At 43.3% G+C, this 15055-nt stretch overlaps 1 protein-coding gene across 1 annotated transcript; it reads right to left on the reverse strand.

The window, feature by feature from the left end:
- Positions 1-670: 670 nt before the first annotated feature.
- LOC101484482 (uncharacterized) lies at positions 671-13254 on the reverse strand. The gene is made up of 7 exons (XM_076879928.1): positions 13039-13254; positions 5491-5643; positions 3502-3627; positions 3241-3407; positions 1695-1782; positions 1439-1514; positions 671-1238 (listed from the first exon to the last, which is right to left on the reverse strand). Exons 1-7 carry the CDS (start codon positions 13106-13108, stop codon positions 1178-1180), a joined length of 741 nt encoding a protein of 246 aa, XP_076736043.1. The 5' UTR covers positions 13109-13254; the 3' UTR covers positions 671-1177.
- Between the last annotated feature and the right edge of the window lie 1801 nt (positions 13255-15055).

Genomic DNA, 15055 nt, shown 5'->3' on the forward strand with positions numbered 1-15055 from the left:
CACTCCAAAGAGGCTGTCGACAGGCTTCAGTGCAAGATGAGCAAGATGCAAGATGAGACTCCACCGATAAATCTCAATAATTTTATTGTCTTTGTTCTCATGAACTTTTGCGAGATCTCGCAAAAGTTTTAGCCGTATTCTTTGGAGGCCGCCAGCTCGAAGCCGACCGGGAGGTCGAGGCACGATGTGCCAGGAAAGCGGTGTTCCTCCCGGCTGTTGTAGGTCTCGACCACCCGTTAGCTTTGAGATGGTGGGTGTCAGATCTCCGAAAATGTCGGAGCACTTTTGCAAATATGTGATGTCTTGTAAACCGAGCAGGTATCTGACGTTTACACAACTACATTCACACCTCAAAATATCTTAAAAGTGTATTTTGTGACCCAGAAAGAGTAATATTACAACTAAGTAGCTGCCGCCTTTGTTGGAATTCAACTTTTGCGAAATCTCGCAAAAGTTTTGCGAGATCTCGCAAAACTCCGTCTTAAGTTTTTTTCTCCCATGTCCCCTGCAGGGCTCCATAGAAATCAAACTGGTCCACTGACCAAGGTCATTTTCTGAAGCACTTTTCCAATAATGCAAATGTTTATAGGCCTATATCTACCAAAATATATTTGAGGGCAAATACTTTGCAAAATGTGATGTGTTGACATGAAATATGTTTGCAAATAGCCACAGTTTATACCAACTCTACTTTAATACATCAATGTTATACCACACAGTATATCACATAGACTTAGAGGGCTATTTAAGCTGATTATAAAGTTGACAAAGTATTTAAATCCTGTCTGTTTGTCCTCACACATGAAGAATGAACCTCTCAAGTTTGGCATTCACCCCAGTAAGATTTTACAAGTAAGATGCTTCTGGAACTTTATCTGTACAACACATTATGGACATTCATAATCTGACATAAAAAACATTGTAATTTTGCCCAATGTGATTCTTTTTTCCTAATAGAAATATCTCTGGCTATATATTCTTTTATTTATTACTACTATTTATTACACATAATATATACACATATATTTGTTTTGTTTTGGGTTTGTTTGTCCTCCGAAGCCTCCGTATTATTCTCTTCCTGTATTTCCAGGATTAGTTAAAGCAGACTATTCTCCAGTGGTTTATGCAACACCAACTCTTCTTCATCCTCATCATCACAGTTTGATCCAGCACTGCTCTATCTCACAGTGTTGGTAGCAGTGGAGGAGCGGTGTCTTCGGGTCCTGCGGGTACAACAACTTTTTAGGTGGACAAGAAGAAAAAGACAACCAGTTAGAGCAGGGGTACGTCACAACGCAAAGCTGAAAGAAGAACTAAAATAAAATAAAATGGAAAAAGTCCATCAAATTAGATCTAAATAAAAATTAAGTGAGAACAATACAGTATAATAAAATAATGCTGATAAACTTGTACAGAGTAATCTTTTGTGGATTCTTACCAGCATTTACAACAAATAAGGCCAAACGGGAACACCAGAATCCATACAAATGGTAAGCTCAGTAAAGCCCGATTCCCTAAGAAAAGTTTTAGAAAAGGAATAAATTAATTTTACAAGAATTATGTTTTCCAGTCTTTAAATACGTGTAAAATAAAAAATAAAATAAAAAAAAAGATGCACTGCCACAGTCGCTGTTGTTTTTCATATATAAAATGTAATATTTAATCATATATAATTTGTTGAGATGATAACTCACTGATTAAGAGTGGATTCAGGATTTTTTCACTGTATCCATAGCTGACTGGGTTTTCCAGCTGACAGCTTATCAAACGCTCTCTGTTTGCCTGCAAATGAAGAGAAAAAAGGAGCTCATAAACACACACTGCATTTTATTTAGAAATAAATGTCCTTGTTTTGTTTACCACATATTGAATTTTACCATTTGCCAGTCACTGAATTTGTTTGTGGCGCTCAAATCTGTCAGAACTTTCCCTCCAACTTACTGACTTAATTACCATGAAGCTAAAGATAATCATTTGATAGTCTGAATGTATTCGTTTTCTGATTCTTTGTTTGAAACATGCACCCTAATTGTTTTGTTTGTTTGTTTGTGGGTATGTGTGTCTGTGGATTTGGACGTGCCAAGATCGGTGTAAGACCCAAATGCAGACTCAAAAAAAAAAAAAAAAAAGGCAAATATTACCTGAAAACGCACATTTAATGTGGTTTATTCTTCAGGAAATACAAAATTCATGAGGAATTCATCAGGTTGTATACACATAGGGGATAAAAACAGCTGATCAGTTAGGTGTACAGTGGTCCCTTGCTATAACGAGGTTCACCTTTCGTGGCCTCGCTGTTTCGCGGTTGTTTTTGTTTGGTGCAATTTTGCATGCTTTTTTTCCTTACAGCACATTGAGTTCTGCGTCCTGATTGGCTGTAGACCATTGTCAATCAATCTCATGCTGTGTCTCCTGTCCAGAACAGAATGCGTTCAGCTTGTCAAATTAACATAAATCTTCGATCTCTAGCAGTGTGACTCTGAAGTGCTGTACTGTATGTTTGTAAGTTTTCTCCCCAACAAACATAACAATGTTGACGGTTTGGTTTCATTCTATAATACTGGACCTATTTTTCTACGAAGGTTTGAATTTTGAGAGTGTTTAAACAATAGAGAAAAGTGTGAAAATGTTCATGACTGTCTGAGAAAAGTGTCTAAAGTGTGTAGTGAGAAAACAAAGTTGGCTACTTCGCGGATTACACCTATATGGCAGGTTATTTTTTAGAACGTAACTCCCGAGATAAACTATGGACCGCTGTACTGCAAAGAAAGTTCAACACAGACAGGCTTTCTTTTGCTTTAGCTAGTTACAAAATGTAAAACCCCAACCAGAGATAACAGGTCATCAACTTTCTCTCTTTTTTTAATCGCTGCTGTTTGTTTCTCAAATGAAGGCTGCACACTGGTGGTCTGAAAATCTGGATAACTCTTCTGTCAGTATACATAATTCAGCATTTAAGCTGTTATCTTCTTTGGTCTATAAGTGTTTCCATATACAATATATTATATATGTAATAAACTGAAGATTTTACTTGATGGTCACTATTGGTCTTTAAATAATGAAGGAAAAGCAAACGGGTTCTTCATACATTGTGTAAAGGCCAAATGCACATAAAGCTGCGATAAAATGTCTTGAAAGTATTTCGATTAAAAAAAGTTTTGGATTCATTAGGTTTGGATAAAATGACAAAAATAACCAACAGAGCTGTCATGTGATTCAATAATCAGATCCTGTTTATACCTGTGTGATGTTGAACTGACTGGTTGGAGACTGTTTCACCATGTCATCTATCATCCAGTAATAGGTGATCGGTTTGGCATCATCTGTCACGTTGGGTTCACAAGTGAGAGTACAGTAGGTCATCTCAGGGTGGCACCATGTGGACACAGTAGGATTAGGGACAGTGGCTGGTAGAAAAGAGAGAAAACCAACAAGAATTAGACTTAAAATCAGGTGAACTAGTCCGTGCTAGCTAGAGTATGAATTCCTCCTCCCACTTACTGATAACAATGATTTCCGTTGTGCTCATGACTTCATCATTAATCTCCGCCGTGTAGCTGCCGCTGTCGTTTAGAGCCAGGTTTGAGATCGTCAGGACCCCAGTGGAGGTATCCACCTCACAGCCATCTAAAAGTATGAAGTGAAGGTATCATCGTGGATCATTTCAATATATTAGCACAGAAATTACCTTAAACTTCATAGTTTAAGGTGCTAACCAGTAGAAATTTACATCACTGGAATCCGAGATTTATTTATACCTCATAACGTTGTCTGTGAAGGTTCTCAGTCATCCAGGTCATCGTAGTTTAAGGAGCTCGCAAAGAAAAATGTCTGGACTTCTTTAAGTTGCTTGAAGACGTTTCACGTCTCATCCGAGAAGCTTCTTCAATTCTAAGGTCAAATGGTGGGGAGTCCCAGATATAAACCTAGTGGGAGTAACCCCCCACAGAGGGACAATAGGACCCCCTGGTAATCCTCTAATCACCTGAGCCAAGGTGTGAAACTGGGTGTGGGTCACAATCAGCCAGGGTTTCAGGTGAGTTCATTGTGAAACCTGGCCCCACCTTATCATGCGAATTCCTGAGGTCAGATGGCCAGGATGTGAGTGGGCTTTAAGGCGTCTGGGGAGGGAACTCAAAACTGGATTATAGATGGCAGACAGTTGGTGCCGTAAATCACCGCCTCTGTTCAAAGAAGCCATCTATGTCCACTGTGAGCGACCATCTTTGAACAGAGGCGGTGATTTACGGCACCAACTCTCTGCCATCTATAATCCAGTTTTGAGTTCCCTCCCCAGACGCCTTAAAGCCCACTCACATCCTGGCCATCTGATCTCAGGAATTCGCATGATAAGGTGGGGCCAGGTTTCACAATGAGCTCACTCGAAACCCTGGCTGATTTGGACCCACACCCAGTTTCACACCTTGGCTCAGGCGATTAGAGGATCATCAGGGGGTCCTTTTGTCCCTCTGCGGGGGGATACTCCCACTAGGTTTAAATCTGGGACTCCCCACCATTTGACCTTAGAACTGAAGAAGCTTCTTGGATGAGACGTGAAACGTCTTCAAGCATCTTAAAGAAGTCCAGACGCTTTTCTTTGCAAGCTTCTTTGAATACCTCATAACAGTTTAAACAAAAAACCTACCCCAAAGAATCTACTTAGCCTGTTAATGAAGGCTTAAGTTACACACTCCTTGCAACCTCTGGTTGCTATTGAAAGATATTTTGTCTTTGGCCAGTTGAGTGTTTGCTGAAGGTCCCTGGATGTCCCTGGTTGAATACTCACAAAGAGGGTGCTTCACCACAAACCTCCTGGTACCAGAAAATTAATTCTGTCCATCTTGGTGTAGCAAGTACAGTGGCAGAAACATTCACTCTCTCATCTAAGTGACTTCTTCAGGTCTTTTTCAGTGAAGTCACTGAAAAAGAGCGAAGAAGTCACTTGGGACGAGAGACTTCTACTCACTGAATATGTTATGTTCAGATGGACAGAATCAACTTACTGGGATTTTCAAGACTGCTTGTGATTGCTTTAGTCAACATCAGATTGACGTGGAAACCAATAGTTTGCATAAAGGTGGTGAATTGTCTGTGTGACTTAAAATGTAAATAACTTGCCAACTACCCACGCAGTGGAAGTCAAAGTTGAAAAAATGCAGATACTTTTCTGCCACCCAATCAGTCAGAGAAAACACATTTTTATGTGGCAACCGATGGTTGTCAGGCAGTCAACAACTAGTCTCTAGGTCGGCGTAAATATGTCCCTTAAAATATTATTTGAGCAAAGGTTTACGTTTATTTAAAGGTCGTCAGTACCAAAACCTTCATGTTTGGTGTATGTTCAGGGGTTAAATTAAAGGAAAGATTTAAGGATACTTTTAGGCTTTGTAGTTTTACAATGAGAGTCATGACTTTTTTCTAAATACGCTACAAACATTAAAAATATGTAATCTGTGTATGTATATGGATTTCAGTCTTGAGTGAATGTACCTCGGAAGTGCCAGGAGGTGAAACGTTGTTGTCTGGTCCACTCCAGAGCAACATCCTGATCATGTGTCCACTTGATCCTGGTGATGGAAGCAGACACAGAGCCTGGTGTGAGGACGACTTTGTCACCCACTTTCTTGTAGACGCCTTCTTTCTCTGCAAAATCAACATATTAAGAGTTTCACATTCAATTCTTTAAATGCATAATTGCTTTAATTTACAGTTTGGTCTTGTGCAATGTAGACATTCAGGCTGTGGGGGCAGCAGTATAAGTGTAGATGCTCAGACCTCCCTCTTCTCATCCACCTCCTCCAAGTCTTTTGAAAATACACCGAGGGATTTCCAAGCAAACTGAGAGGGCTTGGAAGGATGTCTACTCTGAGATCTTCTCCTGTTTGTATCTGTGGTTATATTCTTTTGGTAACTACCCACAGCTCATGGTCATAGGTGAAAGCATGGCTCGACCAGCCATCAGCAACAACTCTTCGCCCCAGTGAAAGCAGGAGATAATGAAGAGAATAGAATCACATCATCTGCAAACAGCAGAGATGAGATTCTAAGACCACCAAACATGATCTGCTCCATCCCTCGGCTGTGCCTAAAAATTACTTCCAGAATTAATGACAAAGGGGGTCCAACACCCACCATTGTGAGCCAAGCTCTAACTGTTGATCACGGTGTGACAAAGTGGCTAGGACAGAATTCATTTGCCATTTGTCACTTGCATATATTGTTATTTTGTGTTCTGTTATCCTATAATCTATCCATAATGCTTTAATGTAAACACAGCACATGTAACCTTGGCTCTGCATACTATCCCGGGTCTGTTTGTGGTAGCATTGGTTATATTTATTTCATCTGTGCAAATGTACTTAAAGCTAAATGTCACTTCATCATTAATTGATTTGCATCTTTCATTTGTTTATGTAGTTTGGTTATACTTACCATTGTGTGTTCCTTTGAGCAGGTCCTATTTGTAAAACAGGTATGTGTGAAGGGCCGCCCCAGTACTTCCTGATTTTATAGAATATGATGTCACTGATCATGTCAATTGGGTGTAACCATATGAAGGGGTGCTTATTTTGTGTAAAATTGTTTATTTCATTTTAAAATAACCTCATGAGTCAGATTAGGTGAAGAGATTGACTTTTCAAACTGTTTAGTTGGGTGAATGAGTTTGTTAAGTGGAAAAATGATTTTATTCCTGTTTCTTTGTCTAGACTGTGTTATTTAGTCTACCCTGTTTTCCCAATGATAGAGGTTAATGAGATCCAGGTGTGAGTGGAATTCTATATAAAGCAGGTGAGATTTTGACTCACAGGTTCTTATGTTTTGTGAAACAATTGTTGAAAGGCGACGCCAGAAAATAAAGAACACTTAAAAGAAACTTGAACAGTCTGCAGATGCTGTCTTCCTATTACCTTTCATGCTGCTTATGTTATGCTACTTCACACAGGGATCAAAAAGCCTGTAACAAAAAGCCACTCCCGGATAGGGATGGGTATCGTTTAGGTTTTATCCAATACCAGTACCAAACCGGTACTTTTGAAACATGCCGGTGCTTAAACGGTGCTCGAACCAGTGCTTAAAGAATGGAGAACACAAAATTGGTCCAAAAACCTCTCATGTTTAGCTGTTTTTTTGTAAAAAGATAACAATGTTAGCCTTTTCTGCAGCTATAGGGGATTTATGGCATCACTCTTGGCTGGAAGCAGTGCTTAAACAATGGAAAAAACAAACTTTGTCCAAAAACCTCTCATGTTTAGCTGTTTTCCACCTTTTCTTTGGTCATTTTAGCCTTTTTGGCCAGGGTGAAGGGAGTATCTGCCATCGAACAAGAAGACAGCCGCATGTAACTACGACGGTGTTTGCTAGTTCACCTTACGTGCATTAATGTAATAATGTGGCCTACTCAGCGTAAATTACACACGAACAACATTAAGCTACTCACGCAGAGAAGAACGGCTGCTGCTGCTGCTGCCATCATCATCATCATTCGTCACCGTCATCATTTCTGCTACACTGGCAGGGCTAGGGGCCAGGACTCTCCTCTTTGGGTTTTTGGGGGATGTTGCTAACTCCGGGTCAGATAACAAGCAACCCACCCACAGTAGATGCGCACGGTGTGAGGTCTCGCAGCAAGCTATCAAATACGGTGCATTTCTCGGCTTTTAACAAAATGCTATAGGCAGGTGTTTCATCAGATTCGAGGAGTTACCTCTTTTGCACAGTATCACCTTAAAGCACTTGTTGCAGGCTGCTGAGTTTGCATCTTTTGCTGTGAAGTACAGCCAGACTTTGACCGCTTCGCTTTGGGCATTTTTAATCTGTAGCTGTGCCATGGTAGACACCGACCACTGCATGAACCATTCTGACTCAGTGTCCCCAGCTTCTTATTTACTCTATAAGAAAAGGCAAATTTATACTACTTACAGTACTTATTGATCACGCTAAATAGCTTAAGCAGCAGATCCACTGTAACTATTTATGAATTTATGGACATGAATTCCATGTGCAAAACAAAAATGTACAAACATTCTGTCATGGTCCTGAGTCTTAGGACTCAGTGTTTTGTGTTTCCTTATGCTTTTGTTCATTCCGAGTGTGTATTCTGTTGTGATTTTGCCATTTGTTAGGTTTCTGTTCTTTGCCTGCCTGCTCCCACTTCTCTGTGTTCCCTCTGTCTGTCCATGGTGTTATTGTGTCTGCTCATGAGTCTGCCTGTCAAGTTCAGTGTCCTGTCTGGTTTTCTGTGTCTGTTAGTTTCCTGTTTTATTCTGAAAGTTCATGTCTCATGTCAGTGTGTTCAGTTTTACCGCTCCCCTGTCTCGTTAGCCTAATTGCTCCCAGCTGTGTCTCCCTCCTGTGGCCCATTCCCTGATTACTCCCCGTGTATTTAAGCCCTGTGTCTTCCTGTGCTCTCTGTCGTGTCGTCTGTTTAGTTCCATGTCAGTCTGCATTATTCTGTTACCCTGTATTCATTCTGCGTCTCTCTGCCATCTCTCTTTGTGCATTTTGCTCCTCCTCCCGTGAGTGTCTGGTTTAAGTTTTGTTCTTTAGTTTTCCCAGTTTAGGTTTGTTTACTCCCCGCTCTGCTCTTCCTGTTTTGTCACCTTCTCACCGCTGTAAATAAACACTCACTCACACCCCAGCCAGTACCTGCATTTTGGATCCTTTTTTTCAATACACCACACGATTGCCCCCAGCCGTGACACATTCATCTTGATGCTAAAAAATGATACATCTGCCTTTTACAACGTTGTACTTTTATGTGATGAATCTATTTATTACATCACTAGTAAATGAAGTGAAATGTACAATACTTTGCACTGAAATCTAAATGAACATACTTGTGAAAAATATCCTCTTTTACAGCATAACACTGATTACCATCGAAGTACAGCAACGATTTCCTTAGTGAAGTGAACCATTCACCACAATCACAGGTTTCTGTCTTTAACAGTCTCAGAGTTTTTTTCTTTCCTTGTCTGTACACATGGATTTCTCCAAAACATGTGTCAGTCTTAATTACTGATAGGTTGCTTTACTGTAATAAGGAGCCTTATTTACAGTTGTGCAGCACTGGTTTGTCTCGTTGTTTCACAGTATTACGTTACCAAGATGTGATGGTAGCAAAAGTGTCCATTAGGGGTCAAACGCTTTAAACCTTCAGAAGACCCTTATGAAGAGAACATCGAGGGAACAGTTTACCCTGCCCGGGATAGGGTTACCGGGGCCCCGCCCTGGAGCCAGGCCCGGGGAGGGTGCCCGAGGGCGAGCATCTGGTGGCCAGGCCTTAGTCTATGGGGCCCGGCTGGGCACAGCCCGAAGAGGAGACATGGGCCCATCCTCCCGCAGGCCCACCACCCGCAGGAGGCGCCATAGGGGTCGGGTGCATTGTGTGCCGGGTGGCAGCCAGGAGCGGAGGCCCTGGCGGAGTGATCCCCGGCTGCCAAGACTGACAATAGGGACATGGAATGTCACCTCTCTGGTGGGGAAGGAGCCTGAGTTAGTGCGTGAGGTTGAGAGGTACCGGCTAGATATAGTCGGGCTCACCCCTATGCATAACTTGGGCTCTGGAACCAGTCTCCTGGAGAGGGGCTGGACTCTGTCTCAGTCTGGAGTTGCCCCTGGTGAGAGGCGGCGGGCTGGTACGTTGGGGTTTTTCCTGGTGGATGAGAGGGTTTGTTCCCTGCACCTTAGGGTCGGGGAACGGGTCCTGACTGTCATCTGAGCTTATGCGCCGAGTGGCAGTTCAGAGTACCCAGCCTTCTTAGAGTCCCTGGGGGGGGGGGGGGGACTTCAATGCTCACGTGGGTAACGACAGCGAGACCTGGAGGGGCGTGATTGGGAGGAACGGCCTCTCTGATCTGAACCCGAGCAGTGTTTTGTTATTGGACTTCTGTGCAAATCACAGTTTGGCCATAACGAACACCTTGTTCGAACATAAGAGTGTCCATAAGTGCATGTGGCACCAGGACGCTCTAGGCCGTAGGTCGATGATCGATTTTCTAATCGTATCACCAGACCTGCAACAATATGTTCTGGACACTCGGGTAAAGAGAGGGGCTGAGCTGTCAACTGATCACCACCTGGTGGTGAGTTGGATCAGGTGGCGGGGGAGGACACTGGACAGACCCGGTGCATCTAAACATGTAGTGAGGGTGTGCTGGGAAAGTCTAGCAGAGGCCCCAGTCCGCGAGATCTTCAACGCACACATCCGGCAGAGCTTCAACAGCATTCCGAGGGAGACTGGGGACATTGAGTCCGAATGGACCATGTTCAGCGTCTCCATTGCCGAAGCTGCTGCATTGAGCTGCGGCCACAAGGTGGTTGGTGCCTGCCGTGGTGGTAATCCCTGAACCAAATGGTGGACACCAGAGGTGAAGGGAGCCACCAGGCTGAAGGAGTCCTATTGGGCTTGGTTAGCCTGTGGGACTCCGGAGGCAGCCGACAGGTATCGACAGGCCAAGCAGAATGCCGCTCGGGCAGTGGCTGAAGCAAAAGCTCGGGTGTGGGAGGAGTTCGGAGAGGCCATGGAAAAAGACTTTCGGACTGCCTCGAAGAGATTCTGGCAAACCGTCAGGCGTCTCAGGAGGGGAAAGCGGTGCTCTACCTGCACTGTGTATAGTGCTGGCGGAGCGCTGCTGACGTCGACTGGGAAAATTGTCAGGCGGTGAAAGGAATACTTCGAGGACCTCCTTAATCCCACTGACACGTCTTCCGAGGAGGAAGCAGAGTCTGGGGATGAGGGGAATGACCCGCCAATTTCCAGGGGCGAGGTCACTGAGGCAGTTAAACAACTCCTTGGTGGCAGAGCCCCTGGTGTTGATGAGGTCCGCCCCGAGTTCCTGAAGGCTCTGGACGTTGTAGGGCTGTCCTGGTTGACACGCCTCTACAATGTTGCGTGGAGATCAGGGGCAGTACCCCTGGACTGGCAGACCAGGGTGGTGGTCCCCAACTTTTAAGAAGGGAGACCAGAGGGTGTGTTCCAACTACAGGGGGATCACACTCCTCAGCCTCCCTGGGAAAGTCTATGCCAGGGTGCTGGAAAGGAGAGTTAGTCCGCTAGTCAAACCTCGGATACAGGAGGAACAATGCGGTTTTCGTCCTGGTCGCGGAACACTGGACCAGCTCTTTATCCTCTCCATGGATACTTGAGGGTGCATGGGAGTTTGCCCAACCAGTCTACATGTGTTTTGTGGACTTGGAGAAGGCATTTGACCGTGTCCCTTGGGGTGTCCTGTGGGAGGTGTTGCGGGAGTGTGGGGTGTCTGGTCCATTGCTACGGGCCATTCGATCCCTATACAACTGTTGCAAGAGCTTGGTTCGCATTGCCGGCAATAAGTCGGACTCGTTCCCGGTGAGTGATGGGCTCCGCCAGGGCTGCCCTTTGTCACCGGTTCTGTTCATAATTTTTATGGGCAGGATTTTTAGGCGCAGCCAAGTGGCGGAGGGCTTTCACTTTGGTGGCCTCAGAATCTCATCTCTGCTTTTTGCGGATGATGTGGTTCTGTTGGCTTCATCGGGTGAGGGCCTCCAGCTCGCACTGGAACGGTTCGCAGCCGAGTGTGAAGCAGCGGGAATGAGGATCAGCACCTCCAAATCTGAGGCCATGGTTCTCACCCGGAAAAGGGTGGAGTGCCCACTCCGGGTCGGGGATGAGTTCCTGCCCCAAGTGGAGGAGTTCAAGTATCTCGGGGTCTTGTTCATGAGTGATGGGAGAAGGGAGCCGGAGATCGACAGACGGATTGGGGCTGCAGCTGCAGTAATGCGGACGCTGCACCGGTCCGTCGTGGTGAAGAGGGAGCTGAGTGTAAAAGCAAAGCTCTCAATTTACCGGTCGATCTACGTCCCTACCCTCACCTATGGCCACGAGCTGTGGGTAGTGACCGAAAGAACAAGATCGCGGATACAAGCGGCGGAAATGAGCTTCCTCCGAAGGGTGGCTGGCCTCTCCCTTAGAGATAGGGTGGGAAATTCGGCCATCCGGGAGGGGCTCAGAGTAGAGCCGCTGCTGCTCCACATCGAAAGGAGCCAGCTGAGGTGGTTCGGGCATCTGACAAGGATGCCTCCTGGGCGCCTCCTGGGTGAGGTGTTCCGGGCATGTTCCACTGGGAGGAGGCCCCGGGGCAGACCCAGGACACGCTGGAGAGATTATATCTCTCGGCTGGCCTGGGAACGCCTTGATGTTCCCCCGGATAAGCTGGAGGAGGTGGCTGGGGAGAGGGAAGTCTGGGCCTCTCTGCTTAGGCTGCTGCCCCGCGACCCGGCCTCGGATAAAGCGGATGGAGATGGATGGATGGATGCTTCAAACCTTTCAGTGTTTCACGATGTTATCAATAATTTTAAATATACTAATACAATTAAAAGTGGTAGGTTACATCACAAATACTTTGTTATTATTATTATTATTATTATCATTTTTAATCAGTTTTGTAGCTTAACAGCACATTAAAATAATTAATTTTATTTATGAACATTTGTTTATATGGCAGCGTTACTGTCATTGTGTATTCTTAAAACTTAAAGCAGCACAAGTGAAGCCTCGGGCAGCCGGGCAGACTCGAAACAAAAGAATGCACAGTACAGCTTACAGGACGTTAACATTATTCTGGATAGTAAACATATACTATGAGACTGATGACAAGGAGGAGTAAAACACACTTATACACAAACACACCACATCAATAAAAATGGTTCTTTGGTGAAGTTAGGCACAAACTGTGTTGAACATGCTTTGCTCTCTGGTTCTGGTTTATATTCAATAAATATGTAATTTGTCACTTCATTTGTTGTACCTGTAGCATTTTTTGTATGTATGGCAGACAGTTCTGTGGTTGTGTTCGGTTGCCAAAAGTGCAGAGTATGACTTTAATCATGAATACAAACATTATATATAAACATGTTATATTTTTGTTTGCTCACCTGAAACTTTTACTTTGTACCAGTGGGACTGTTTCACTTTAGAGTGAAAAGTACACTAACCTGTCCCAGTCCTGTTTTTTCTAATTATCTATCAAACTTCCACACAGAGTATCCAAAACTCACCTGAGTTACCACCCAGCGTCTTCCAAGCCACCACCAGAATCATAAAACCCAAAGAGCACGATGGTAACATCTTCCTGAATTAATAAAAAGAGCTGGGAAATAATCCACCATTCTGGTGCAAATCCCACAAATAATTCTAGGATGTGGAAGTTGTTGGAATAAAGAGAATAAAACAGGTCGCAGGTGCTGCTAATCTAGAGAAAGAAGATCTGACATTAAAATGAAAGTCAAATTTAAAAAAAAAACCAGGAGGAAACAAATTCTACTTTGTGAAGAACTGGTTGAACAACTTCCAGAGCAGGTTGTGGCAAGTGCAGCACATTTTTATTTTACACACAGTTTACGTGTGTATTTGTGGTGCTGCTCTCTGTTTCTACTCCAGTTGTTTTCAGTGTAAACATTGTGCTCCGTGCTCCAAATGATTCACTTTCACGCTGTGGTTTCTCAGATTTTTGTAGATCTTAAATCTGCTAAAATATTGTGCCGTTTTTTTCTGCATGCATTAATCACAAGACAACAGTACGTCTCAATTTTTGCTACAAAATAAAGAAATGCTGCTTTAATGACTTTTAAAGCCTCTAAATATTGTAGCAACACTTTCTAAAAAAAAAAAAAGAGTTGCTGAACACAAAATTGCCTTTATACTCTTGTACAGCCAGGCCTCCTGTCATTTGTCTGTATCACAACACAGGGCTGCATAAAAGGTTATACCCATCTTCTTCAGTTAGGCTAAATCTACATTTCCTTGAAAAAAAAATAAGACATTTTTATTAAGTATATTCATTTATTATTTTGGTTGACTTATTTAAGCTTTGAAAAATGAAGCACTCAATAACTCAAGCAACCTGCCTCAGGTTTACTTAGTTTCACATTTGGCTGATGCACAAATATAAAGGTAATGTTAAAGTTCTCACCTCAGTGTATAAAATAAGGCAAATAGTTAAATTGTCAATATCTTAATATTAAGGAAAGCTGTCTTCCCTTTCTGAACACCAGGACCAGTTAAACCTGCTACAAGGCCCCTGTGAACAGGGAAATACTGTAAATGTACGCTGTTATTTAACCACAGCTGCATAAACTGTCTAACAGATTGCTTACATGTAGCCATTATAGTTTTGTTTTTTTCAGCTTGTTAAAACAACTAGTTGATCCACCAATGCTGCAGCTAGTACTGAAAAACACTGAAAGAGAGCGTATATGGGCTTCTCTTCATTGGCCCCTCTGCTAAATCCAGAATCAAGTTTAAAATTCTTCTCATATAAACTCTTGAATAATCAGGCCCCATCTTATCTTAACTACCTTACAGTACTATATCACCCCAATGGAGCACTTTGCAGACTTCCAGGACTGCAAGCTTACTTGTGGTTCCTAGGATATTTAAAAGTAGAATGGGAGGTTGGAACCAGCTCCCAGCTTGGATTCGGGAGACAGACGGGCTTAACAGGGTTTTTTTTGATAAAGCATATAGTTATAGTTGGATCAGGTGACTCTGAATCTTCCCTTAGTTATGCTGCAGTAGGCCTTAGCTGCTGGGGACTTGCCATGATGCACTGTTTCTTCTTCACTCACCTTTTTCCACCCACCTTTCTTCATTTAATCATTAGTTATGTCTGCCTCTCTTCTGTTTTCCTTCTGTCCCGTCTTCCTCACCTCATCTCAAATCAGTCCTAGCAGATGGGCGCCCCTCCCTGGTTCTGCTCTAGGTTTCTTTCTATTAAAAGGGAGTTTTTTCTTCCCACTGTCACCAAACCGCTTACTCTTAGCAGTCCTCTGATTGTTGGGGTTTCTTTACCTTACAACGTAAAGCGTCTTGAGGCACCTATTGTGATTTGGTGCTTCATTTAATCCAGTTTTATCATAAACTGATCTGCACAGACTGAGACATGGGAATTCCCAGTAGACTCTGCTTGATTTTTAGTTTTTACCCCCCAGTGTACTTTTAAACTGGACATTATTCTCTCACATGCATTTCTGCACAGCAAAGAAACATTAATGAAGCAAGATGAGACTCCACCGA

Source organism: Maylandia zebra, linkage group LG23 (genome assembly GCF_041146795.1).
Source record: "Maylandia zebra isolate NMK-2024a linkage group LG23, Mzebra_GT3a, whole genome shotgun sequence".
Classification (NCBI taxonomy): Eukaryota; Metazoa; Chordata; class Actinopteri; order Cichliformes; family Cichlidae; genus Maylandia; species Maylandia zebra.